This window comes from Symphodus melops (genome assembly GCF_947650265.1).
Source record: "Symphodus melops genome assembly, chromosome: 9".
Taxonomy (NCBI): domain Eukaryota; kingdom Metazoa; phylum Chordata; class Actinopteri; order Labriformes; family Labridae; genus Symphodus; species Symphodus melops.
The window spans coordinates 5,359,275-5,385,905 of NC_136699.1; the positions used below are offsets into that span (position 1 = coordinate 5,359,275).

General features: G+C 39.5%; 1 protein-coding gene across 2 annotated transcripts in view; it reads right to left on the minus strand.

Moving 5' to 3' along the window:
- Nucleotides 1-26,631, minus strand: part of glra1 (glycine receptor, alpha 1) — a 109,313-nt gene that overhangs the window by 6,910 nt on the left and 75,772 nt on the right. For both annotated transcript variants that reach the window (XM_079352345.1, XM_079352346.1), the window contains 2 exons: nucleotides 17,304-17,518; nucleotides 11,571-11,717 (listed from right to left, as the gene is read on the minus strand). In XM_079352345.1, the coding sequence (XP_079208471.1) occupies nucleotides 11,571-11,717; nucleotides 17,304-17,518 (362 nt within the window). The remainder of the gene's footprint in view (nucleotides 1-11,570; nucleotides 11,718-17,303; nucleotides 17,519-26,631) is intronic.

Genomic DNA, 26,631 nt, shown 5'->3' on the forward strand with positions numbered 1-26,631 from the left:
TAAGTCATTAGAACACATTCAGTAGGGCCCAGGCTTTAAGAGACCAGATAAGCTATATGGGCAAACACATCCGCCTCATTCTATAGGTTTTACAGCCTGCTTGTTTCCCTGTTGTGATCACAGACTTACGCGATCACAAGCGTTTTCCTGCTTTGATGCCTTGGGTGGTGAATTACATTGGAGCTCAGAGGACTGAATTTCAGCCCACATGGGAGGGCTAGCATCAGCAGCCTCCATCGCAGAGACAACCAGAGCCTTTCACAGGAAATCTAACAATTTGATAAGATTCTCAATCTTTTCTGCGTCAAATCATCAAGGCTTCAATTCTATTTATATCTGTATTTATCAGGCCACTTTTTAAACGGTGTCGACACAGGTCAATTATATGACACAACTTTGCCTTTTGAAACATTTGAAAGGCTCCTTTTTGTGCGCAATAGTCGGGGAAATTATCATTTCAAACACTGCCTCCTAATCTAATCCTAAAACCTCACATAATTTACTCCTTAAACCTATTCCCTGCTAGACATTACATCAAACATGTCAGAGCATTGTTTTGGTTTCTCTATCCAGCGTTCCACTCGTCCGTCCCTGCTCTTCTCTTGCTTATCCGTTTGTTTCCACTGGAGTCCCCGGTTGCATTAAAGCGTGCTGTGTTAATGTCTCTCGCTCATCAAGCCGCTGACCTGGAATGATTATCCACATGATCTGCTGCACTGCTCCTTTTCTCCCTTTCCTCTTCCTCTTTTAGTTTCACCATTTGATCTAAATAACATTTCAGGGAAGCCGCAACACCTTTAGCTTCATGCATGAAATCTGACGTGTAAATGTCAATTTGGGTTCACTTCAGCTTAATGTAGAGTAAAATTTAGCGACTCATGAACACAATGAAAGAACCTTTTCATGCCGAGAGGGAGCACACACGAGCAGCTGAAGGTCAAAACCACTGCTCTGATTTATAGTTTGTAATTTTATTAAATTTCATCTGAAAGATAATCCAGAGACTGTTACTTGTTTTTTCTTTCAATAAATGGAAAAAAAAACTATGTTTTTCTGCAGTGTGGCCAAACCAAAAGGTGTAGCAGTGATAAAAGCGGGCAAGATAACCGGTTCATATTTATTTGTTTATTTTAATTATTAAATTAGGAAAGTACAAATTACCAACAAATCAGCAAATAGCAAAAAACTAAAACATGTCATCTAGATATAACTGATTCTACCTAACCAAATAAAGCCTCTGCAATTTTTCTAATAAGCTCCTCAAGCAGACACATGGTCAAACCATAATAAATAATGGAGATGGAAAAAAAAGGGACCAAGGCAGAACTTGTTATTGCCTGTGATAGTGTCTGTGTCTGTGACATAGCATCATGCGGTAACATCGGCTTCAAGATTTTGAACTTGGACTGCAGTACCCATTTTAATCACTAGGTGCCAGAGTTACAAACTGCTACTTTAAGAAGACATCCACTTATTTCAAACAATCCTCAGTTACTTTCTAAATAGCTGGTGACTGTGATTTAGAGTAAACAATACACTAAAAAGAAGTGGGGAATTTGTTGGAGAAGAAATATCAAGCTTTGAATCACGCAAAATACTTTTAATTTGATATACTGCATGGTTGTGTTGGTCTTTTCATGGGATTTAAATGTATTAGGCAAGGCAAGGCAAGTTTATTTATATAGCACATTTCAACAACAAGGCAATTCAAAGTGCTTTACACAAGACATCAAAGGCATCATGATATATTAAATAAAAAGCGATCATTATGCAACTGTCAGAATTTGTCTGGGATGTGTAATAACTATTTTACTTCAAATATTGGTTGTATAAGACATGTGACAAACGATTCATGTTTTTATGGCTGGTTTTTCAGAGTAAAGCTACGTGAACCCTTTTACTATCCTACATGTTTGGGAGAATGCATTTGCAACTTACAAATTATTTTAAAGTAGAACATTTTGGAGAAAATTGTCGGTAGAAGGAAACCTACCTTTGGATAAGTGAGTGCTCTGTGAAAAATTAATCAAGTTATAAATAGTGATGAAAAATCAAGTACAAGTTATTCTGATGCGGGCAGAAAAAAAAGGAAATCAGCATATTTGACATTCGTGCAAAAAAAAAAAAAGTGCATACTTGATTCTTTTATTGAAGCACTGAAATAGTGGTTTTTTTTTCCTCAGGCTCAGATTTGGGAGGTTTATCCGTGATGACGCTGTTGCTGTGTGAGCACTGAGCAATGCTCGCCCTTTTGCACATGAACCACACAAAGGTCAAGTGTGCAGTGGTGGCTGCCCGACAAATGCATAGTCTTGTCATGCCATTGCAGCGGTCAGGAGGGTAGTCATTTTGGTCACTTAGTATAGAGACAATGGTTGGATAGAGATCAAATTGGAGTCTTTCCTTTTAGAGTCCAGTTTCAGAAATTAACAAAAGACGTTTAACTTCACTTCACTAAATATCAATTTCCAAAAGCTACCGCAAAATGTACTTCAAAACAATGAAAAAAAAAAGAAGAAAAGTCAGAGACATTCACACATAGTACATTGTATACATACAGTCCTGTAATTTTTCAATGAAAATCAAACAGCTCTGCCTTATTATTTTGTCAGGTTTTATGGGAAAAACCATCAATGCTTCAGGGTAACAATTGGTAAAATGTTGTATCCTTTACTTTGAATAAAAACTGCTTACTCTATCAGCAAATCTTGACTCATAATAGTTTTTTATAGTTACTTTTTTTTGTGTTTGTAAGCATAAAATGATGTTACAGGCTAAATAAAAGAAGTAATAGTATCATGAAATCCATGAGCCCAAGGGTCAACATCGAAGTCTTGTAAGAACATGCAGGCCCTGATGTTCAAACTAATCAAGCAGCTTTCACAAGCATAATAAGGTCAGGAGGTCAAACATTTCCCCTGCTAACAGCTAAGCACATAAATATGGATATTAACATCAAGCTCGGCAAGGTGAGAGCTTTGTCTGCGTCTGATTCATTAAAGTGGTCAAACTAATGCAAGAACACAAGCTGGATTAAACAATGAGGGCTCTCACTCTGTCCGTTAAAGCACTGCTTGTCCTTCTAATCAGGAATCACAGAGTGTGTGTTTCCTCACACTAGTTCATGGCCGACCTGTCAATCTGAAGGTTGAGTTCAGCCCGCGGAGATCACTGATCGCTCTCCCCGCTTCACTTCTTCAGGCCTCTTAATCCCCGCGCTCTCTTATCTGGCTGCGTTCTCAAAGCTGCCAAACACTCGGTGAGATCAAGGCATTTAGAGCAAACCAGCATGTAGAGCTCCCACCCCCACAGAAAAAAAAGCCTAATCACAGCTAACGAGATGATTATAGCCGATCAATCAGGGAGCCTGTCTCCTTAATAAGGCGCTGTCATTGTTACACAGTAGGGTGGTGTCTGCACACGCTGGCCCCTCTGGACACTTCTCCAAATGTGCTACTTTTTTTCCCCCCAGAAGGTCGAGTGAACCAGAAAAAGATCCAGATTCTGGGAAGGAAGCTTTTTGAAGCTCCATGTTGACTCTTTATTCCCTCAGAGGTGGAAGAAAACAGGCATCCAGCTCTACACCCTTACGAGCTCCATGCATCTCTGTGTTTATTTAAATGTAATAAATCCTACATTTATTGCTTTGTCATTTATTTATTGTTGTTGTTATTTTTATCATTAATATTTTATTTTATTGTATCCACTATTCGCTAAATCCTTTGTAACATTGTAGCTATTGTCAATTCCTTGTAAAGCACCTTCAACTACAATTGAATTAATTAAAAGGTGCTACATAAATACAGCTTAACTAATTGATTGATGATGCCTAAAGAAATGTCTTTCTCCGATGGTACTTATTGTGTAGCCCAGTAATTTCTGATGCATATGACAGCATTGATTGGATCCCAGAACAGATGATTCCTCGCAAATAACTTAATCTAATGAAAGCCCTTCTTGATCTTGAAATTTGCATTCTGCGCCTTGAAGTTCACAAACAGCTCTGAAGGCGCACAGAAGACAGCTCTGATTGAAATGGATGCGAGAGGCAGTAATGTTCGCCCTCCTTTGATTTCTAAAGGGGCTCTGACTCTATTTTTTTTTTTTTTCAGCCTGGAGAGCTTGTCTGTGTTAAACAAGCCAGCCGCTGCCAGGCGGGCCTATCCTTCAAGGATGAGTGGCGCTATTGATCTGATCCCCCCTGCAGTGGTTCGACTCGCCCAGCAGGGGGGGCTGTCACTCTGCCTCGATGCTCTGAGGAACCGGCTGTGTCTCTGTCTCACCTCCCTCTCACAGGGATGCGGTATCCGTCTATTTGATGCCCTCCTGCTCTGTCTTTCTAATTAGACGGCCTTCCTCCAGTCCGATTGCCCCCGCTCTCTCTCGCTCTCTCTTTCTCTCTGGACTATCAGTGTCACTAACGAATCAATAAAGCATCAGGGTAGAAACCACAGGAATCAGCACAACTGGGACTACTACAACTGCTCGACTGCAGCTACCTGCACTGCAACCACAGCTTCAACTCCACGCTGAAAGGCAAACCAATGTGCAGAATGTGTTTATGTCCAAGCAGCAAACAAGCAAAAATGTGGAACAGCTTTAATTCCTGGGACAAATTTAAGCCAACATATCCGATCGGTCAAAACATGCTGTCAATCCCAGAAAAACTCAACCAATGCTTCCAGAGCTTCCAGTTTCCTCTTGGACTATTAGATGTGCGCTCACTTCTTCAAAGAACAGTCTTAAAGCAGAGAACATGCATCGCAACAGTCGCTTAAATCTTTAAAGCCCTCTCGGACATCTTTATACAGACTTATTCCAGAGACTTCCAGCTGTGAGCGGCTGCACCTCATGGCTATTCATCACTGGTGCAGCCATAATCACAGGCAACAAATCCCTCCGGGGAAATGTCGCTCTAATCCAATACTTCCTGCCATCCTAACACAATTACCATACAGGATTTAAAATGTGTGCTAACCATGCTGGCAATTCTCCACGACACATGACGAGCTGCTCTGCACACCGTGCCTGTGCAAACGCCAACAGAAATATGTAAGGCTCTTCATGCTTTAGTAACATTTTCTTTCGTTTAGACATCAACACAAGGGGTCCTTATTTTAAAGACAACTCGCTAAAAGACAAGGAAACGTGGACCATCAAGGAAAAAGAGAAGGAAAAGCGTCGTGTGGAAGTGACACAAACACAGATCCTCCCTGCAGCTTTTGCAAAAATATTCAACAATCCTCGGGGGGTGCGAAGAAAGTTTGTACTGTCACTTTTTTCAAGGAAAACTTTTCAGGCAGAGTGCATCAATTAGAAATGAGCCCATTGACATACTGTCCACACCGGTGAGAAGTGTTGCTGTTGTATTGGTATCGACAGCAAGCGAGCTTTCAAGAATTCCCTGATGCATTTTATTATATTTGACTTCGCCATATAGAAATCTGATCCCGACCGAAGAACACAAGAACTTTAGTTATGCTGGGGCACTTAGAAATAAGAAATAGAATAAGAAAAAAATATAAAATACCAACTTGTGAATGCAAAAACAACTCTGGTGGGACTTCTGCAGTGACAGACTTGGCAATCTAATCTTAGGCTAAATTCTCATTATATTGTTTTTTGATTTACAAGATATTACTTCTGCTACGTGTTCAACTACTGTCCACACAACTCCAGCATTTTAAAGCCCCTATAACTCAGAGGTTAGGGAGAACCTTCTGATCCTGTTCTTGTTTGGTTTAAATTAAAGGTTTTTGGAAACCTTCAGGCAGACAGAAATCAATCGCTTCTTGGTGTGGATGTTTTTTGTCACCAGGTCTCCTTCTCTGAATCCTCTTTGAAATGTCACTCTGTTGCTGAAATATATAATGATATCACTCTAAACTCTCTCTAGATGTCCTAAGCTACGGACAAACATCCACACGTCAGATTTTACTCAGTTGTCCCGTGATCGCGAGAGTTGTTTTCTGAAGAAATTTCACCACTTATGGCGTTGAGATGTCAGTGCTGGTTTTACCATGATAATGAGTTCTCCACAAATCAGATGAAATGATTTTGTTTTTGTGGGAAAACCAGCGCTGACATCTCAAGATAATGCCATAACTTGAAATCTCCATACGATATCATAAATGTACTTGTTATAAGGGCAAAATGGAGTCAAATGAAATGTATAAATGCATGTCCTCTTAGGGCTTCCGTAGTTCACTGCTGTTAACTCAACATTAATTACTAACAACAGATGCAGCTGACCTTATTTTATTAACAAGTCCTATATTTTTGACAGAGTAATCTCTGACCTAAACATTTAAGGAACTGATGAGCATTTTGTTTTGCCTGATTTCACCAGAATTGGCATGCCAAGTGTGGGTAAATGGTCCTATGTTGTGTTTTAAAGTGACTCCAGGAGAGTTGTCTTATTGGAGATCGTTTACAATTTAAAATGATGGTGTATAGACGTTCGCTCGCAGCCTGTTCTTCCCTTGGATAGTAAGCTGTTTCTCTTCAGTGCTGTCTTAATTCAATGGGGAATGATTGTTTCTTTGACAGCCAAGAGTTGTGCTTTCTTTGCTGCATTCCTGTCCCACCTCTTCTTTAGTCTTCACTAAAAGAAAGGTGAGCAGCCGGTGTACAGGAGCGGCCTCTGTCAGATGGTTTACCGGTGCTGCAGGCCAGCAGTGACAGTTTCCTCTGCAGCGAGGTGAAACCTGACTGATAGCCTTTCAGAGCCATAATAGAGGGCCGTGGATCACATTAGACTCACATTAGAAGGACTGGTCGGAGAGGTTAATTAAGAACGTGAGGCGCCTGAGGACTGCCTCTCTCTCTCTCTCTCTCTCTCTCTCTCTCTCTCTCTCTCTGTCTCTCTGAGTGTGTGTTTTTTAGGGTTTCACCACACTGGATTTATTCCTCTGCAGAGCAGTGGGATTAATGGTGATGATCTCACTCAGGGGGCTCATATTTTTTTTAATAATGAATTTCGTTCTTCAGTTTTTTTTTTACTTTCCCGGAAATACAGCACAAAAACCCGAAGAGATGAATTTAAGATGGTTTTAACACATTCGAAAGTTTCCTACATTAATGCAGCATCATTCAAACCCTCTCTGCTCAGTCCTGTTTTTAAGAAAAAATACCTCAAAAGAGGTCCATAGAAGTCCTTTATGTTCTCAGCTGACAATAGAAAAGCTCCTTAATGTTTTGTAGCACTAACAGTTCAGCATGAGTTTGAGATCCTTTCTTTGTTGGAGTCCATCCTTGTTATAATCATCTATACCGCTAATCCACCCCTTTTCACATCAAAGGAAACATGCTTTTCATTTAAAGTCAATTATATGCAAAGTTATTTTTCTGCTTTCAACCTATCATACAGAAAATATTAGATTCTAATATATTTTCGCAGAAAAACTTCCCAGTACTTCATAAAGTAAATGTGTCACTCTGATGAGAATCTCCTCTACTATTTATTCATCGGGATAATAATCTACCTGGGACTGATCTATCTACCTCTATGCCAGAAACCAAAAAAATCCTATTTCTCCATTTACTCCTTCAAGGTTGGAAATAATCAACACGTTTGTTTAATAGTTCAGTAGGGCTGCTAAAAATGACAGAGAAGAGGAAGTGCATTGTAAAACCCAATGCAAACACCATGCATGGTAATATTATTTCCCTGTTTAATGAACTGAACCAAAACAAGATGCCAAACACACAGTATGTTTATAAAAGTGATTCACTCAAACCACTCGTGATCTTTTTCTTTATAAGAAGCAACAGCATATTTTCATCTTATTTTTACATTCAATAATAAAACAACATACAAGTACGTTCAAAGGTCGAACAATTTTTGAGACTACCCCCACCATTCCTAGCAGGAGCATTATGCTTGAGGGAATCTTTTTTTTTTTTCGAATTGCCTGCCAGTACTATGAGTCCATTTCATTATTATCGTGTGTGGCTGTGGTGTGAAAAGGCAGAAGTAACCGGTTAAGTGCATTTTCACATACATTAAGCTTCTGTTTAGTTGTGCAGAGAAAACCCCTCATAAATACGCCACGCTGCGTGTGTTTAAAATAGACTGTATTGTTACCTAAATTCCCCTCCAAACAGAAAAAAAACCCCTCTCAAACACATTTGATGAAGGTCATTAAACAGAAAAAACACAGCTCAGGTGAAGCCATAAATTCAGCTTCTACTACAGGACATGACTTCCAAAAAACCCTGTCGGCCAGAAACCACTGATGTTGCATAAGAAGTCAAAGACCTGAAATCTCCTTTTTTGATAGAATATGAAGCAGATACATAAACAAGGATTGCCTCACAACAACAACAAAAATGTGGTCAGCTGTGAGGCGAGTAAGATGTTGACCTGCACTAAACTGTCAAACGCCTCTTTTATTAACAAAACTCCGATTATGTAACAGACCAGCGGCCTACATTCACCTCCTGCTTTCATCAGATGAGCAGAAATAAACTCGGTAACAGAAAGAACTATGCAAAAGGTTTGGTGTGCCAGATGTGGGTCAGTCCTGAGCCCGCGGTCCTCTCGCTCTCTCCTCCTGCTGTAGGGAGTGAGGGAGGGCCGAGAGACATAGACAGAAGTAGAAAAAAGAGCGAGCGAGGCGGTCGGAGTTAACGACTGATTCACCTGAAATGCAGCAACAGCCGGACCGTTAATCCATCTCTTCACCTCCCACCACGGCTCAGGGGATTGAGCTTTACAACAATAGGATTTAGGATTTATACTTTTGTACTTTTATATCTTTTTCCACACAAACCTGCTCAGCTCTAAAACTCATCTATTTCCCTTCTACACTCGTGTTGCTACCTCATAAACAGCGGGGTGTAAGGATTTTTTGTTCACTTTTATGTCCAATTGATACTGAGGCTTTTAAAAACTGTATTAAATAAAAGTACACACATCTCAGTTGTGATGTATGAAAGGTGTTTCCCATCTTTGGCATCAGGATCTCCTCCATGTAAGGGGTACTGAGATACATTTGGTTGATTACATAAACGGGTATTAAAAGGTTAAAATGAAAAATCATGTTCATCATATAACAGGATTAGAATAACCGGAAAGAGTTTACCTCATTGTTTTGAATAATAGATATTTACATCATTGACTTAAAAATGGAGGAAGGAAATTAAAAATGACGGCCACTGGCTTTAAAAAAAAACAAAAACAAAAAAAACCCATTAATGTTAACATTACAAAGTCAAACATCAACAATAAGTTATGTGGTCAGATGCTGATTCCAACTGTTTCTATGTTTTTCTCTGTGTTGAATATTAGGATTATGAGCCTATCCAAGACCACAGAGGTGTAATTAGCAGTTAAGCCACCGTGGGTCCAGCTCATCTTAAATTTGAAAATTGAGTCAACTTTTCAAATGTACTATTTTCTGACCTTAAACAAGATAAATTGGTGAACTTATGATTAAATTGTTAGACAGATTTATGCAGAACAATGTCGAAAGTTGATATTCAGTCCAAACATTTGTTTAGTTTGATCCAGACTGTCTTTCTTTACCCTAAACTACATCAACCGATTACTCGACTTCCTGGCACATCTCAACTCTTCAGCACCTTCGTCACCTTACCACCCTGAAGAGGACAAGAGGTCCTTATAAGTACACGAACACACGAACATGATCACACACACTACAACATGTCAAACTCAATCAAGCAGCTGCAGCCGTGGCAGGCACGAACACATGCCCTACAACACCAAAATGCACGACAGCATTCGAAATGAACTCATGCTTGGTCTCCGGCTCTATAGATACCATCTCTCCCAGCCCTGTCTCTCTCTCACACACACACACACACACACACACCCACACACACACACACACACACACAAATCCAGGACCGTACGGGTAGTTTACTGCAGGCTCATCTCTGTATTTCTTGTGGCTGTTTGTGTGGGAGGAGGGATGGAAAAAAAAAAAAAACACAAACCGGTAGTGTCACAATCAACCAGCACTTCAATATTTCCCACAGGCCTGACAGTTTTACTTTACTACTTTCAGTATAGCGGCCGGGAACTGATAACCACACACAGAATTGATTGATTGAGTGAATGAATCAAGACGAAATCAACGCAAGTTCAATCAATGACACATCTAAATATTCCTGCCGAGGCCGGACCACACACCGACATACTTTGTCAATATACTAAGTATACATCCAGAGCAGATTGAGGAGTTAGACGGATTTACATATTTACACATCTGCACTTTCACTTCTTCTATATCAGAGTAGTCTTCTTCAGTTTGCAGACAGAGAATAAGTAGTGAAGTTGTTTTTTGAGGTGGATGAATTTGTTTTTGATTCACAGCGGTGTCCACACAAAGGAAAATGTGTTTTCATGCCTAGACTGCTCATTAACGCCAGATTATTCAGACTACAAAGAAAAAGAACGCATTCAAAGACAGATCCGCGCAGACATGACCCTCACAAATATAAAACAATGTGTATTGTCTGCCACATAGCTTGATTTCAGTTTTTTTTTTTTGTGACAATCTTTAAAGCAGATGGAGTAGAATAGATAGTGTATTAAAACTTGGCCTGTTTATGTATATTCTTATGAATATAAAGGGAGTCTGGCACATTTTCTATTCTTTTTATTTTCTGATGTTAGGCGTGTGTTATCTGTAGATAAGTCAGTACAGCCTTTGTTTGGGGAATACAGAAGGAGTTTCTACACAGAAGCAATATCAGACAGAAATCTGAAGTCTAAGTTGGACGTAGAAGTAACCTTCTGAAAATTGCCACTTTGCAAGACGCTGACTTTGGAACGATTTTGTGTTAAAAATGAAATAAACAGGGATCATGTCACTAACAAAGACTTAAATAAAGTCATAAATAAACACACATGTAAATGATGTACGTCCACAAACAAAAGTTGTTGTTTTTCTCCCACTCCTAAACTGTGAATCCATAATGAGCTCCGTCTGTATTTGCTCTGCGGCTCAGCTTTTAATCTGCTCATTGCTCCTCCCATGAAACATTGATGCCCTGAGATTCTGCCACGCGATGAGCTAATATCAAACACAGAGTGAATTTTTCAGAAGGCCTGAGGACAGAGGAGAGCAGGGATTTCTATCCAAAGCTACAGTTTTGTTGTTTGCTTAAAGTTTCATACGGTGAAAAGCATCAGAATTTCCAGCGGCAGCGCCTCCCTTCGTTTAAAAAACAAACGTGTGGTTTTAAACTATTTGTTTCTCTCCTGTTTTGGAGGCTGGAGACATAAACACAAACCTGGAAGAAACTATGGCAACAACTGTTGATCTGTTTGTGTTTGACCATTGAGGAACTGTGCTTGTCTGGACCTAAAAAAAAACTTTTTTTTCAAGGTGAGCTTGACTTTTTTTTTGCCACACTTCTATGATGTTTTTTATTTATGATTATCAGTCATTCACTATGACTCACATTCATCTACTAACTCTTTGATTCAACCGATACCATTTTCCACAAGACAAAAAATTAAAAATTGGTGGTAAGATCGAAAGCAAAAGAAAAGTGAATGTGATAGTTAGTGAACGTATCAGACATGAGCGAGTGTCTACCTTCATGTGTCGTCGCCTCCGTCTGAAGCGCAGAAGCTCCTTGTGTTGGCGGGCGATGAAGTTGACGGCGGCATACTCCAGCAGAGCCGAGAACACGAAGAGCAGACACACTGCCATCCAGATGTCAATGGCTTTTACGTAGGACACCTGAGGAGGAGGACGTATATGATGAATACAACAGTATAGGGATTAAAGTCTCTTGCATGTTTCTTCACAGAGCATTGGATACATCAGAATGTCCTCCACTTTTGTCTTCAATAAATTCTGCATATTTTTGTTCGCATGATAACAGTTACTCCTTCAAATTTATATTTCAGCATTTCTTTATCCTTAAAATGTGTGTAAGACACATACAGATAAAACAAGATTATTGACGCTTCTTTGTCCCTCATTAATATGGAAATGTGTCAAATCAAAGTGGTCCAAAATGAGTTTGCAGACGGGGGAAATGATTGAGTAATTTGAAGGGATGATTTAATAATTGGGTTTGCACAAAGTGTCTCTGTTTCTCTTGAAGTTGGAAGCATATAAAATAAGTTTGAAAGCTCGTCTTCTTTTGATGCAGTGCATACTGATATCCATGCTGAATGAACATTTTATAAAAAAACTTCTCTGGGGCTGCTCTGTCTTCTCTGTTAGGGGTAGCAGAAGCTTTTGTTAAGAGTGCTCTGTGTGCGGGAAACAGTGGAGCAGTCAGCACAAAATGTGCACTGCTAACCAGAGAGGTGATATTCACCATGTCTGTAAACATTGCTGCAAGCATATATGTCAGGCCTGTGTGTATAAAACCACTTGTTCATAAGATTACAAACATCATAACTTCTCCTATAGGGATGAATACAGTTTATCTCAGAAATGTATTTCCTTGCAGCCAATAGCAGAAACGTTTTCAGATGTTTTGTGCTACTTGGTATTTGTTATGTTTCTTTTCTCCAATACAACTACAAAAATTGGATTTTATTTGAACAAACACTGCAAGAACACTAAAATTAGCTAAAGTATTTCTCTCATTTCTTGTCAATCTAACTGCACTTCAGCTGATACGTCCAGTTGCTCGAATTAAGTACAAATATTTGCCACTGCAGCAAGCAAAGTGTACTTGTTGAGAGTTTGAAAGTTAGTTGAGTCTATAAATATGTTAGTATTCAACATCCTTCAGTTTTATTTAGATACCAGCTATCACAGGATTTACTACACACAACAATCAACAGCACTAAACATTTATTTTTGTGTGTTACGTTCTTGATGCAAAATATAAAATATACATTTGTGTTTTGTTTTTTTTTACCTATTTTGAAATGAAATAAAATGTATTTATATAACGTTCGCGGACAAACAGTTTCATTGATGATGTGTATTTGTGTCTCAATATGAAGCACAAAGGTGCTAAGATGCTAAGTTTAAAATTGTGCTACCATTGTAGTGGGTCGAATGAAAGAAACAGATGGCCTGATGTAAAGAAAAAGCCAGAAAAATGAAAGAAGCAGCAAGCCAGTTGTACATCAGTAGCTAAAGAGTGTGCTGTGATGTTAGACGGACGGGGTAAGGACTGTACGGATAATAAGGGCTAAATGAAGTCTGGTTGGATCATTGTCTGATTGCTATCTATCCGCCAAGTACCATTATTCAAGTGTATTCACCCCAGCCTGTCATTACAACTCTCCATCTCTGCACGCAATTACAGCTGGAGCCTGAGAGGGAGATCCCTGTTCGTCTGTCACCCAGAGAAAACCCACAATCAGCCGTTTCAAACCCAATTATACTTCGACTTTAGATCACTTTCACAAACACACAATGCTTATCGCAGCCGCCCGGCCTTGTTGTAATTCGTGCTCATTTTGTGCTGAGTGTGATGCTTATGAAAACATTTATCTTTTACGAATGCCCGACTGATTCAGCCCCCCAGAGCTGCTGAGAACCACTGAGGCCTAAACGGTCAACTGGTTCACTTGGTTTGATGGTCATCCAGGCAGAGAGAGATAGAGGGAGAGACAGAGAGACAGACAGAGAGAGAGAGAGAGAGAGAGAGAGAGAGAGAGAGAGAGAGAGAGAGAGAGAGAGAGAGAGAGAACTGACATTACCCCGGGTTTAAATAAAATATGACTGTTCTAGAAAAAAACGATTATTTAAGGATAGGAAGCCAAAGCATTATGCCTTTATGAGAATATTAAAATAGTAATTCATTTTTAAACTGAGGCCCTTAATTTACATAATTTGAGTAACAAGCACATTAGGTTTAGGAAGTTCTCCATGAGATTGCTACAATCTGCAGCCCAAAGATGAGCTGTAATGGCTGCAACGTAATTAGTACTGGAAAATACACCCAAACAAAAGTATTATGTTTACGTGATGTGAAAAAATATGGTTTATTGTGTTAGTCTGACTAAAACTAGACTTAAAAAAAAACACAAAAAAAAACATGTCTATATGTTGGTCTGACTTAATTCGTACAAAGTCAAATATCTCAAAGTTGGGGGCTCAGATGGCTTAGTGGTTCGGTAGCACCCCATGTACAGAGGCAAGCTGATCCAATGCTTGATGCATGTATATGCACATCTTTATCAAATCATTTTATTAAGAGTCTATCTAAACAGTGGGCATCTCCTATGTCCTAAGAACATTTTTAACCGTATCGCACATGTGAACAAATCTAATGAGAGAGCTCTGACTTGACATCAATAAAAGGTGTAATAATCATTTTAAATGGTCTCATCTCTGCCTGGAAAACCTTAATTTTGTACTACTGATGCAAACAACGTCCTTCTCTGAAAGGTGGGTGGAGGGCATTCTGGGAAAGTCAAGCACTAAGTGAAGTAAATGAAACAGATAGAGAGAGAATGGCTTCACTAAATTGTTGGACATCATGTCTCCAGACTGATTATTCACCGGTGTGCTTTTTGTTTTATTGTCAATTTGTAGCTTTGTGACTTTGCCGAGAACACTTTAGAAACAGAACAGATGAGAACTTGTCTTTATTGTATGTGTTAAACTACTTTTTTGGCATTGGCAAGATTGTTAATGTCAAAAGAAAGAAAACTGAAATCACTCTGTTTGGATACAGTTGTGTCGCTCTTTAAATCTGCGAGACACACAGCAGTTTTTGTGCATCTTAACATCGTAGATTCTGTAAGAAAACACTACATTCAACATGAATTTTGAATGATTTTTTTAGGACCAAATCTGGAGGGTTATGAGTTCAAACAATCAGAGCCAAGTAGCCACAATGAGTCCAGTAGTTTCTGAACTCACGCTTCACAGGACAATGTTCAGAGAAGAAGAAGAGCAGCCAGCGAGCCAGAGACTTTGCTCTGACTGGACCAGTGGTCAGCTGAATGACTGGGTAACAGGCTGACTGGTTTGGTGTCCGGTCAGCTATTTGGAAGAATGAATAAAAGAAGGACAGAGCTGACAGAGCGGCTCTCTGAAGGGAAAAAAGGACTGTCGATGAAACGCTGCATCACCGTACAGAGAAACAAAAATCAAGAGGATACATTTAGCACATAAGGGTTATAAAGTGACTCTCCTTAATCTCTTCTTAGATCAAGACCTGCAGGTCGATTCTGAACTTTGACACAAAACAGCAACAAATACCAAACTATTCTAATGAAACATAAGGAGTTCTGAATTATGTTTTTAATTGGGTATCATTTAACATTATGTCCGTTCTGTGTATTATGAGTTCATACACACAATGTAGTCGAGAAAACAAGATCAAATGCAGAGAGTGAAAGTGGGTATCTGGGTAAACCTGCTCTTCTTACAATTCACCCTGGACCATACATTAAAAAGAGCTCAGATTAAACACGCTGATATATCTCTAAACACTGTTTTTCATGAAGATGTTTCGGAGGTTTATTTATCTGGATCTTTATCTAGATAGAAGAGTGGATAAAGGAGGACACTGAGAGTGGGGAATGACGTGCGGGGAAAGGAGTCACAGGTTGGACTTAAACCCAGGCTCGCTTGGTCACGACCCAGCAACCCTGAATTTCTGTTAATTCAGAATCGCAATCAGTTGACTTTCTCGACAATGAAATAAAATGAAAAATTACTCATAAATGGCCTTTTGTGGCGACAGCGCCCGCTTCAATACAAAAGCAAAACGTAGCAGCATTTTCAAAGCTCAGAGTCGTGAAGACAAAAAAAGCCCTCTGCCGCAGCTGTTGTTTTTCACTCACAGAGCTCTTGGTTGAAAATAGTTCAACTTCTAGAAAACTGCCATGCTCATCAATCTCGAATCTCTCTCACCTACGAATCAACACCAAGAAGCGACAGGACTTCTGGTTTTAGCTTTTTCAACAACAATGGTGGATGAGAAACTAATTTGACTCGTCGTTTCGAGGGAACAGTTTACGAGTCTAGAGCTGCTGCTGATGCTTTCTTGGTGATATTTCTTTTTTAAAAAGGGAAACAATGAGCTATTTTAAAAAGACATAACGGTCACTATAGAGGGTAGCAAATGTTTACTTTTGTAACCTAGCAACAGTAAGCACCAGCGCTCTGAAACTGAGGTCATGAGAGTATCCAGTGTGAAACCAGACACAGACCCCAATGCTGCATTTTATATTTTGAACGCTTTCGGGTACATTCACCTAACCTGGCTTCAGTCACTTAACAAAGTTATGTCAAGTTGCCTAACATTTGCAGTATGATGCATAGTTTTGCATAGTCTCGTGACTTGTTTATACATCATGTCTGCCTGGATCTTGAGGTGTTTTTTTTCTTGTGAGTTAACAACGGTTAGCATCCTGTGCACTACCATTAACATCATCTGCTTTGTTTAATGAATCTCATCTCTTCTCCTCTTCCCTTTCATGTCTCCTTTCCTAACCTCCACTCCTTGCTCGCCTGACATTTTACAGCCCACCTTTATGGCATGTGAAAAGAGCCGTGTGTTCGCCGTGTGTCTGCTATCAATCACACACAAACACACTCAGATGATAGTGTGTGTGTGTGTGTGTGTGTGTGTGTGTAGTGCAGTATGCCCACCTAAGCTCAGCTGTGCTGTGTGATCATTATTGTGACAGCTGAACGGCACAGGAGTCACGGTTCACTTGTTCAATTTTTAGAGCGCATGAAGCACCTAATGTCAACAAACTGTTTGTGTGCATGTGTGTGAGTGTGCGTGTGTGTGTGTGTGCGTGTGTGTGTGTGTGGGGAGGATTACAGCATCCCTGGACATAATTATACAATCCTACAGGCTCACGCAAAATCAGAGCGTTTTTTTTTCTTCTCTAATCTGAAAATCCCCCACAGGAAACGATTTCCCTCATTTTTTAGAAGTTTTTTCTTTTTCTTTTTTTTTTTCTCATCTTTGACTGTCTCCTTTCTCCCTCCCTATATCTCTGTCTCATGGCCTCTTTTTCCGAAACTGTACATGTCATTTAAAAACAGGCTCATTATCTCTTCCACTATCTTTCATTGTGGTATTCCCCACATCCATTCTTATTATTTATTCTGTTCTCTATATTTCCCGTCTTTCATTTTTCACAGCTTAATTTCTCCTGCACAAACTGTTGCTCTTTTATTCCTTCACATTTGTTTTTCTTATTTTTGCTTGCATCCTCTCCCTTCATGGTAAACATACAGTATTTTTTCAAAGAAACATGTAAGAATGTTGTTGCTGTTTGTTCTCCAAAACTCAGTTTAGCCATAATTAGGTATATAGGTATATAGGCCTCTGGATGTCAGGGATCGACATCATCTGGTACTGAAATACGCATTTGTCCTCACCTTTGGCAGGGAGGCTCTGGAACCGGAGCTCTGAGTGGTCATGGTCAGCACGGTGGTGATGCCCAGACCAACCCGGGCGGGAGCAGCGTCCATGTTGATCCAGAAGGAGACCCAGGACAGGATGACGATGAGCAGAGAGGGGATGTACATCTGGATCAGGTAGTAACCCATCTGACGCTCCAGGTGGAACCGAGCCTCGATACAGGTGAATTTACCTGGAGGAGGAGCAGAGAGAACGTTTATTCATTAAAAGGGAACAGAAATACTTTGTTTTATAAACCCCAGGTTCAAGGAAGAAAAAGATTTGAGAGAAAAATATTCAAAGACAGCGTGATTCATTTCTGTTTGAAAAAAGCAGATTGTTGTTTCATAAATTTAAAAGCCTCTGGCAACGGGATGGTCACCAAGGTTGTCGTTTTTATTATTCTGATGGTTAACACTAATCTTCAGATTTTCTGCTCATATAACCAGGTACAATAACTTCTTCTTATCAAAAACATTGGTGCAGTGGGCTGAGATCACCTCATGTTGAATGTATTTCACGTTATTTCCCCATTTCCTCTATCTTTAAATGATAGAGATTCATATCCAGATAACTGCCATGCAAACATTAAGGAGTCAGAAGTCATTTATGTCTTTGGGAAAATGGAGCAGGAGTCGGTGAGATAACAACAGAAAGAGAAATGAAAATACTGAATGTTCCTACAAGGCGCGCATAATGAGAGCACAATATGCATTGTGAGATAACATCAATTCAATACTGCAATAACGATATGAAGTGATAAACAGAAAGTAGAGTGCATATTATCTATAAAGCACATTTTCCATGTGTACGTTTTGTTGTTCATGTTCGACACAATACCCATGTATGCAACAGTTCCCTCTTGGATCCAGAATAAATCCAGCTGCTTGCTATCTTTAGCTTTACCTGGCAGCATTGAAATGGTGTGAAAGGCTGACCAACATACCCAGGCCTCCTTCCCAAAGGAAACGTACACACGCTGAATGAGAAAGATTTGCTTGACAACTTTAAATGTGTTTTTTTGTTGTAATAGAATCTGTGTTTTGTTGTGTTTATTGCATACTGCAATAAGGAAAAACTTGTCATTAACTCATGAATCTCTACTGCAACAAGAAAGCTGTGATCCCTATCTGGCTTTCAACCAGCATCAGGTGCCAGTTGTGCTTCGTGTCATTCACAATAATTTGCACATATTGGAAGAAATTACCTAACCAATAAAAAGTATTATTTTTATGCAATCATTTTAATCACGATACATTATGCTTCATCCTAGATAACACGATGAGCAGCTTAAACTAAACTACCCTGTTGTTACATAACAGAGAGTCATCTATCTCAGCATGAGCTGTAAGCTTATAAAAAAGATGAAAATCAACAATTGATGGAATATAATGATATTGGTGCCAGTTTAAAAGGATAATGAATACATGAGAAACAATACATTTAATTTCTCATTTCTCTAAAATGCTGGTAGCCCTTTTAAAAATCAAAATCCTGTCAAATGGATTAAACCATAACAAAGACCAAAACTGTTAGAGGAGATGTTGTTTTACCTATACATTACATTTGGAGTATTGGTTTTAAACGGAGGGGTCGGGTCCTAAAAAGTTGATGGTGGAGTTTTGTTAAAGTGCGTCTGGAAATAAAATGGTGTCAAAAATCAATGAAGCACGTTTAAAACATGCAAGTGTTGTTCCATCTGTTTGTTCAGTCACATTTTGTACCATTGGAGATCCAGACTGCTCCTTCTTTCCAAGAAAAAAATCTCATCGATTGAAAAATATCAATATATTTGGACTTCTCCTTGAGGAGTTGGTTTTGGGTCCTGAGACTATAGAGCAGCTGCCTCAGAGATTTATGTGCAAAAAGAAAAAAATAGAAGTTAGTCAAAGTTTGCAATGAAAAAAAGTCACATTATTCAATTTTGTTTAAATGAATTCTGTTTCAAAAGACAAAAAATGGCCCTTTCCATAGAGGTTATTATTTTGTAATGAGATGGAAGCTTCTAAGACCACTCACTTCTATATTCATGCAGCCAATCATTTTGTCTCAGTGGGTGTCCTGTTTTTCAGTGTGAATGTCTCATTTTGAAAGGAGTGAATTTGCAGAGGGAGAGTTTGATTCCAGGAAACAGAAAACGATAATGCTGTCGGACGTTTAAACTCTACTTAAAAAGCAAAATGTTCTTTCGTCAGTTTGCCGGAGGTAATGTTCCATTAATGCTGAATTCTCTATTATCTCTTTCTGAACAGAAGCTTTATCTAAACACTGACACAGCCATGTCTCCTGGAAAAAACAGGTGGAAATGATGAGACAGAGAGCTGAATTAAAAGAATGATTCACAAAGACAAGGAGCGAGAGAGGAGGAGAGTGTGAAGGAGGGATCAGAGAGGGGACGAGTTGTTGGACTGGCAGTAAAAAAAACGGGGATAAGCCGGAGAGGAAATGAAGACAGAGTTGACAGCTCGGAGACAAAATGTCATCTTTCCTCAGCGCTCACACTAAGCCAAAGTGTAAATCACGAGCGGAAAATCAAAAGGGACAAGAATGTTTGGCTTTGCTGAATATCAAATGAAACCAAACATGTTTAATATTTGAAAACAAATGCAGGAGGTGTTCGGGGATTTACACTGACAGTCACTTGATGAATAAGAGTTTGACAAAGAGTCTGAATGTGTTTCAGAGGAGCAGGAAGCTCTGCAGGAAGACTGAAGACACAACAGAAAATCGTTATTGCTTCTTCCTCCTTCATAAAACAAAGACTACTCCTGTGTGCCTGCGTATGGTAAATTATTAAAGCTTTTTCAACAAGTAGCTGACCCTCTTAAAAAAAAACAACAAGTTGTATTGCTTTCTGATTGCGCAACATGTATGATGTGACAAATAAGTAGTGCAAAGTCACCTGATTTTTACACTGTCCTGTGTAGAGTTGAAACTTTCAACGATGCAACTCAGTGTTCTGAGGCTTTTCTGTTACGGCACGGTGTAACTTTAAATGACTGTGAACACTTTGCAGAACGACAGGGTGTTTAGGAAATGTTGAGATGGTGACTTGTTGCATCACTCTGAGTTTTAAGAGCAGCTTCCAAGATCAAGGAAAATGTTTGCAGCTCAGAATTCTTTGAATTCTGTAGTTGTTTTTAGCTTGTTCCTTTTATTACATGCTTCACTTTTTTTTTCAGGCTCTGTCAGTGTCAGAACACCTGAAAGAAAGCCTTTCTCTGAACAGTGTCCCTCTTTGTTAGTCTCCTGTATAGCCTAAGCAGAAGTTTGTGTCCTGGTACCATTACAAAAGAACATCTGGTATGTACTTTCCTTTTTTGCAAGTTATTCAACTTTTTCTAAGGCAAAATGCATCATCTTCTCGTTCTCCTTATTTTACCACCTCACATTAGATCGGCCAGTACACTGCACAAACTGTTGTTGCATTTGAGTCTGTTGATATGCAGCTGCCTGTTGTGTTCAGCCAGCAGCAGTGTTAGTCCTTGTGTGTCTGTGAAGGGAAAAGAACACCGGATGTTTACGCTCGCAGCACGTTGCTGTGAAAATGCAGTGGAGAGATTAGGAGCGATGTAGTTGTGAATTTAACCTCCTTTCTACTGATCTCTTTGCCTCTGATTTGCTTGAACATAATATTACTTATCTGAAGGATAAGTAAGCCTTCAACTGTAGGCCTTCAGTCATTTCTGTTCCATATACCACCATTTCAATATTTTGGATCAAACTGTGACACACTGCTGTGTTTTTTGACCATGTTGTCTGTCACCCCTTATGGTGAAAAATCCTCTTTTTGGACAAAAGATTCAGTCTATATCTGACATTTGACTATAAAAATCAAATAAGATAAATACTTGATGAAAAAAAAATACTGAAGTGCATTAAACACAGAAACAAAAGGGGTAATTTTCAGTACAAAAAAACAGGGTCTGCAAAGAAAATCTTTCACAAAGATAATTAAATTAGCACTCACTGCAGTGCCTTTGTTTAAACTGCAGCACAGAAGCAAGGCTAACAAATGTCCTCTCTTCTCTTTCTGTAATGTAATGAGAGCGCCAAGTCTCATAATAAACCACGAGAAAGCTAGAGAGCAAGATGGCCGACGATCCATTTAATCAAAGACGATCAATGGAGGGCAGCAATCATCAATTAGAGTTAAACCCTAAATGACTGGAGAGGAGAGAGGAGGAGAGAGGAGGAGAGGAGAGGAGAGAGGAGGAGAGGAAAAGAAGAGAGGAGTGGAGAAGAGAGAGAAAGAGAGGAAAGGAGAGAGGAAAGGAGATGTTTAAGCAAGAGAGAGAGAGGGATGAGGAGCAAAATATATTGGAAGCGAGGGAGAAGGAGGAGAGGAGAAATTGACAGCAGCAGGAGAAGCAGGAGGAGAGGAAGAGGAGGACGAGTCGATGAAGTCGGACTTGATTTATGGCTGTGATACACTTCAGAGCTTTTAAGTGCTGTCCATATTTTCCATCTGATAAGAAGATTGAAATTATTCAGCTGGGCCGCTATCTCACTGTGGAGGCTGGATCCGTGTGTGTGTGTGTGTGTGTGTGTGTGTACAGTATATGCTTTGCTAAACACTAAAGTGTTTGAGTGTGTGTGTCCTGTGGTCAGTACTACACACTTGTGTCTGTGTCTGGCATAAAAGATGTAAGTAGTGTGTGCAGGGTCCTCGGCTGTGTCCTTTAAATCAATACTGTACTTTCATTCATACTGCATGTGTTATACGGCTCAGTATCGTTTATAGAACTACAAAGGCACTTCTTTTAAAGTGGCACAGACAGTCCTTCATGTCCTCAAACACACAAATATTTCATGCAGTGATTGGCAGCAAACAATACTATAATAGTAGTAATAACGCGCCTTTTTGGGACTCTCTTATGCAATGATGACTATTTGCATAGAAATGAGATTTTTTTCCCCCCAAAACCGCTGCGTAAATATGTGCAGGTGTATTCAACCTTTTGCGTGTGTTTTGGGAATAACCATTTTTGACTCCAGTTTTGAGCATCAAAGGTCATTTTATGAATCAGGCCCTGAGTATACATTTAAGTCATTTGCTAAACGATTGAAACTTTTTTTTTTTGTCAAGGGTTTATGGACTTAATTGCTGCTTTCATCATTTGTTACAGCATGATGTTCATATTGGGAACAGATCTACCTATTACCTAAAACACATCTCCATCCAGAAAACAAAAGAGCACCCTGCAATGCAGCAAAAACTCGTAATTAGTATTTCAAACAGGCCTTTTTCTTTGTGTGTCTGTATGTATGTGTGTGTTTTGGATGGAGGGATGGGAGGCAGTAAAAAGACAACAGTGAGTGGGAGAGAGAGAGAGAGTGAGAGAGAAATGCTGCCTCTCTCTTGCAGTCACAATAGACTGCAGCTAATAAATCTGAGCAGAAACGACACCTTAATTCCCTCTTAATGCTTGATTGGGAAGCAGCGAGGCACACACACACACACGCACACGCACACACATATATACAGCACAAATATCCATACACACACTCACAGAGCAGCAGGACAGCGACAGAGCTGAACCGGAGATGAAATGAGAAAGGGGCAAGAAGATGGGGTCTGGGAGTAAATTGTCCTGAAAGAATTCATGCTTTCTACTGAGGAAATTCATGAAAATCTGTGTAAGATCTCTGGAGGGTTTCAGACGCTCTTAGCTCGTAGTTTTGGTTTTACGGCACATTGACTGTGTGGTTCAGCGTGAACACTCCGAGCCAGCAGACATAAACTCACTGTCTGCCTCGCACCAAACTGCAAACCGAGCCCCTCTCAACACCCCACACATACAACTGTCTGTGCCGTGTGAATGTATCCTATCTCTGCCCAGTTTCTATTTAGTCCAAAGACACGAGCTGTCCTGGAATCTTTGTATCTGCATTTATTAACTTAACCAGGAAAAGCCTCATTGTGATTAGAATATATTGTGCATGAATGACATATAAAAGCTCTGTAAAGTGATTACTAGAAGTAGAGTTCCTTGTATTTGAGTGTTTTGTATTTTATGGTGTTTACATTCTTTACACAATCCAATTTGTTTTTAAGTATTTTTTCATTTTTCATTTTTGCACCTTCATTTAGAGATATGACGGTGGATTCAAGCCAGGAGTCGGGGAGAGAGAGAGAGTTGGGGTTTTGACATGCAGGAAAGAAGCCATTCAATTAGAAGAGCATAGCTTCATGGAGCTTCCACACTCACCACTATGGCTTCGCGTGCCCCGACATTCCCTGGTTTTGCTTCTATTTCTTTGAATTCTTTCAAAAAAGTGTTAGCCCGAGGTAAAACTGTAGCTTGTTTTCTTTTGTGCTTTTTTTACAATCAAAAAATAGAAACCAGCTCATAATGCAACATCTTTTTAGGTGAGTCTCTTCTCTATGACTTCAAAGCCCCTTAGTTAATTTTTGTTTAATCAAAACACTGTAACTAATTTAACAAACTAAAATCAAGTAATACAACCTAAACTTACGATAAAGGGTTCCCTTATCAGGAATAGCCAGTTTAATACTTTTTCCCCCCCCTTAAATCAGCCTGTATTGTATGAGTGTGTGGGCACTTACTGCTGTTCACAGTTGTTTTAATTATTTCAGTTATGCACTTGTTGTTTAATTAAGCTTGACATTTGTTTTTAATCTATCAGAGCACTGTGCTGTCCAAGACAGTGCTCTTTGCTCTTGGACAATATTTTTTTTTTTTATCACTGTAATAATGATCAGCGTTATATAGTAGCTGAATGCTGTTGTAGCAGGTTGCTTGCAAAAGTTGAGACAGGAAATACCATATAAGGAGTCATACGTGACGTGACTCTGCAGGATTCAGTGATGGAGAGAAGACAGACTTCCATGTATTTACAAAGCAAAACTGTGGATTATCACTTCATTGTCTTCGCTGTGCGTGCATCTCACTGTGTATGCATGAGTATGTGCAGCAGGTTATGGATTTGTGTGTGTGAGCGCGCATGTACCGTATATAGGTGTGCGTGCGTGTGTGTGAGTGTGCCGGTGCTGAGCCGTGTCAAGGCTTTTCGTCTGGCGGTGGATCGTTCATCTCCTCAGCGGCGACAGCAGACGTCAGCCTCTGTGTGAGTGATGGCTCTGGATCTGAACTAATCAGCCCTCTGCACACCACACACACACACACACACACACTCTCTCTCTCTCTCTCTCTCTCTCACACACACACACACTAAAGCTAGCTTTGACCAGTGCTCTGATGATGGATATTACATTTAACCTCTCTCATTCCTGTGTATTTTTCTTAAAAGTTTGTTTTGCTCTTGCTGTTGAGTTTTATTGATTCACTAAAGAAAGTCAATCCAGGTCAAGAGTCCACATTAAATAAATAAATAAGAAACAGATATCCCTTGAAGTCCTGTTTTATCTTTTATTTTCAGTGAATCTTTCTTCTGTAACTGGATGTGTTTCCTGTTTGGAGATATGGAGGTTTATTCACCTGCTGCTGACAATATTGGGTCAGGAAGCCAAAATCTTGTGAATGCACATCAAGCGTATGCATGGATGTCACTTTCCCACAGGGACACGCCCCCCTCAATCGGACTGGGTGGCCAAAGATACGGCTGCCTTTGTGATGCTAAAAATACTGACCTTTAATCTTAGTTGGACCCCTCAGCTCTTTCCTTCATGAGAATGATTTAATGTGTTTTCACAGCATGACCGAGCGTGTTTGCAGGCGTATCACCAGCGCTGCTCCTCAGTAGCCTACGTGCTTTCTGCCTCTCAGTGGATTTAACCGAAAGTGTCTTCCTCCCACACTGACCACACAAAATATTACTCCTAGCAAAAAAGGGTGGACTATGAAATCGTATACATCTTTTAAAGAAATCTCTCCTTTTGGGGGCAAAATGTGTATCGTTTGATTCAAGTGTTCATATATTTGCAGACTAAAGGAATATTCTTGAATAAAACCAGATTGTATCAACAAATTTGATTTGTTAATTTGACAAAAAAGCAAATCAACATTTATTCCCATTTTTTGGAGGCCTTCATAGCTGACATGTTTTTTTGTGTGTTTTTTTTTGTAATGACAAACAAGTCCCTTCACTTTAAGTCATGAAGGTTCATACATATTTAAATTCCTCTCCTGACGCAACAAGTTAGTTGCGTCAGTGACCTCAGAATGAGCACGGAGCTGATGAAATGTATCATCAAAGTTCACATCGTGGTTACATTTTATTTGTCCTGACCATCTCTTTGCCGCTCAACTTTAGACCCCAAATTAGATCAAATAATGAATTCATTAGAATTCTGTCACAGCGTTCAAAAAGGAAACCTCCAAAAGTTCCATTGGTATTTTTCTGTGTGTTTCAGACTCTCAGATTGTCAGCCATACATGTATGTGTGTTAATCATGTGTGTTTTCTCTGGAGTGTAAGAAAAGGAGAGCGCTGAGGTGGACTGGACAGATGGTTTTTAGCCTGACTTGGACGACCCTGAGGGAGAAACAGAGCGTGGCCCGTCCTCCTCTGTGCTCTCCTAGACTCTCCCTGCTCTTTTCTTTTCATGATTTCTGCTGCTCTCACTTATTTCCCTTTTTCATCTGCCTCCTTTTACTTTTCTTTTCTACATAGCCACTTGATTGCTATACGGTGCATCCTCCAAATCATTTTCAAACCCTCATATATACTTTCTGCTTTTATTATTTCATGTCTATTGTTGTCGTCCTCCTCACTGAGCCAGAACTTTTCATAACATTAAAAAAGAAAAGTAAATATATCTTGAGTATTTTCATTTCCACGTCAGTGTTCTTTCCAGAACACGATCGCTGAAATAAAAATCATGTTTCAGTAAAGTGTTGGATATAACAGTATGAAGACAATGCTGCCTCTACATAAATAAATTGCATTATAAATATGCTCCACTCATTAAGCTTGAGAATCATATTTCCACTTGATGTTACTTGCATTACTAACCTCTTTTGCTCACCAAATTCAATCTAAATGTGATTTCCTCCACACCTTTCATTGTATTCTCTTTATCTTTTCATCTCCAACACAAAAGCTGCACAGAGCAGCAATGAAAGTGGAGTGAAAAGTGCAGACATCTCAATCTTTACACCCTGATTCATTTTTCTTATGCTAAGAGGCTTTTCAAACTTACAGAAACGAATCATCAGTGCTGATAGCATGTTTATCCCAGCATGTTGGCACTACTCACCTCTGCACTTTTGTCTGATTTAGCCTTGTACACATTAGTCTCAGCTTATTTTGTGTGTATACTTGATATTTGTTTTTGCTTAGTTAACTGAAGTCATGCGTTACACACACAGTTCCATGTGTG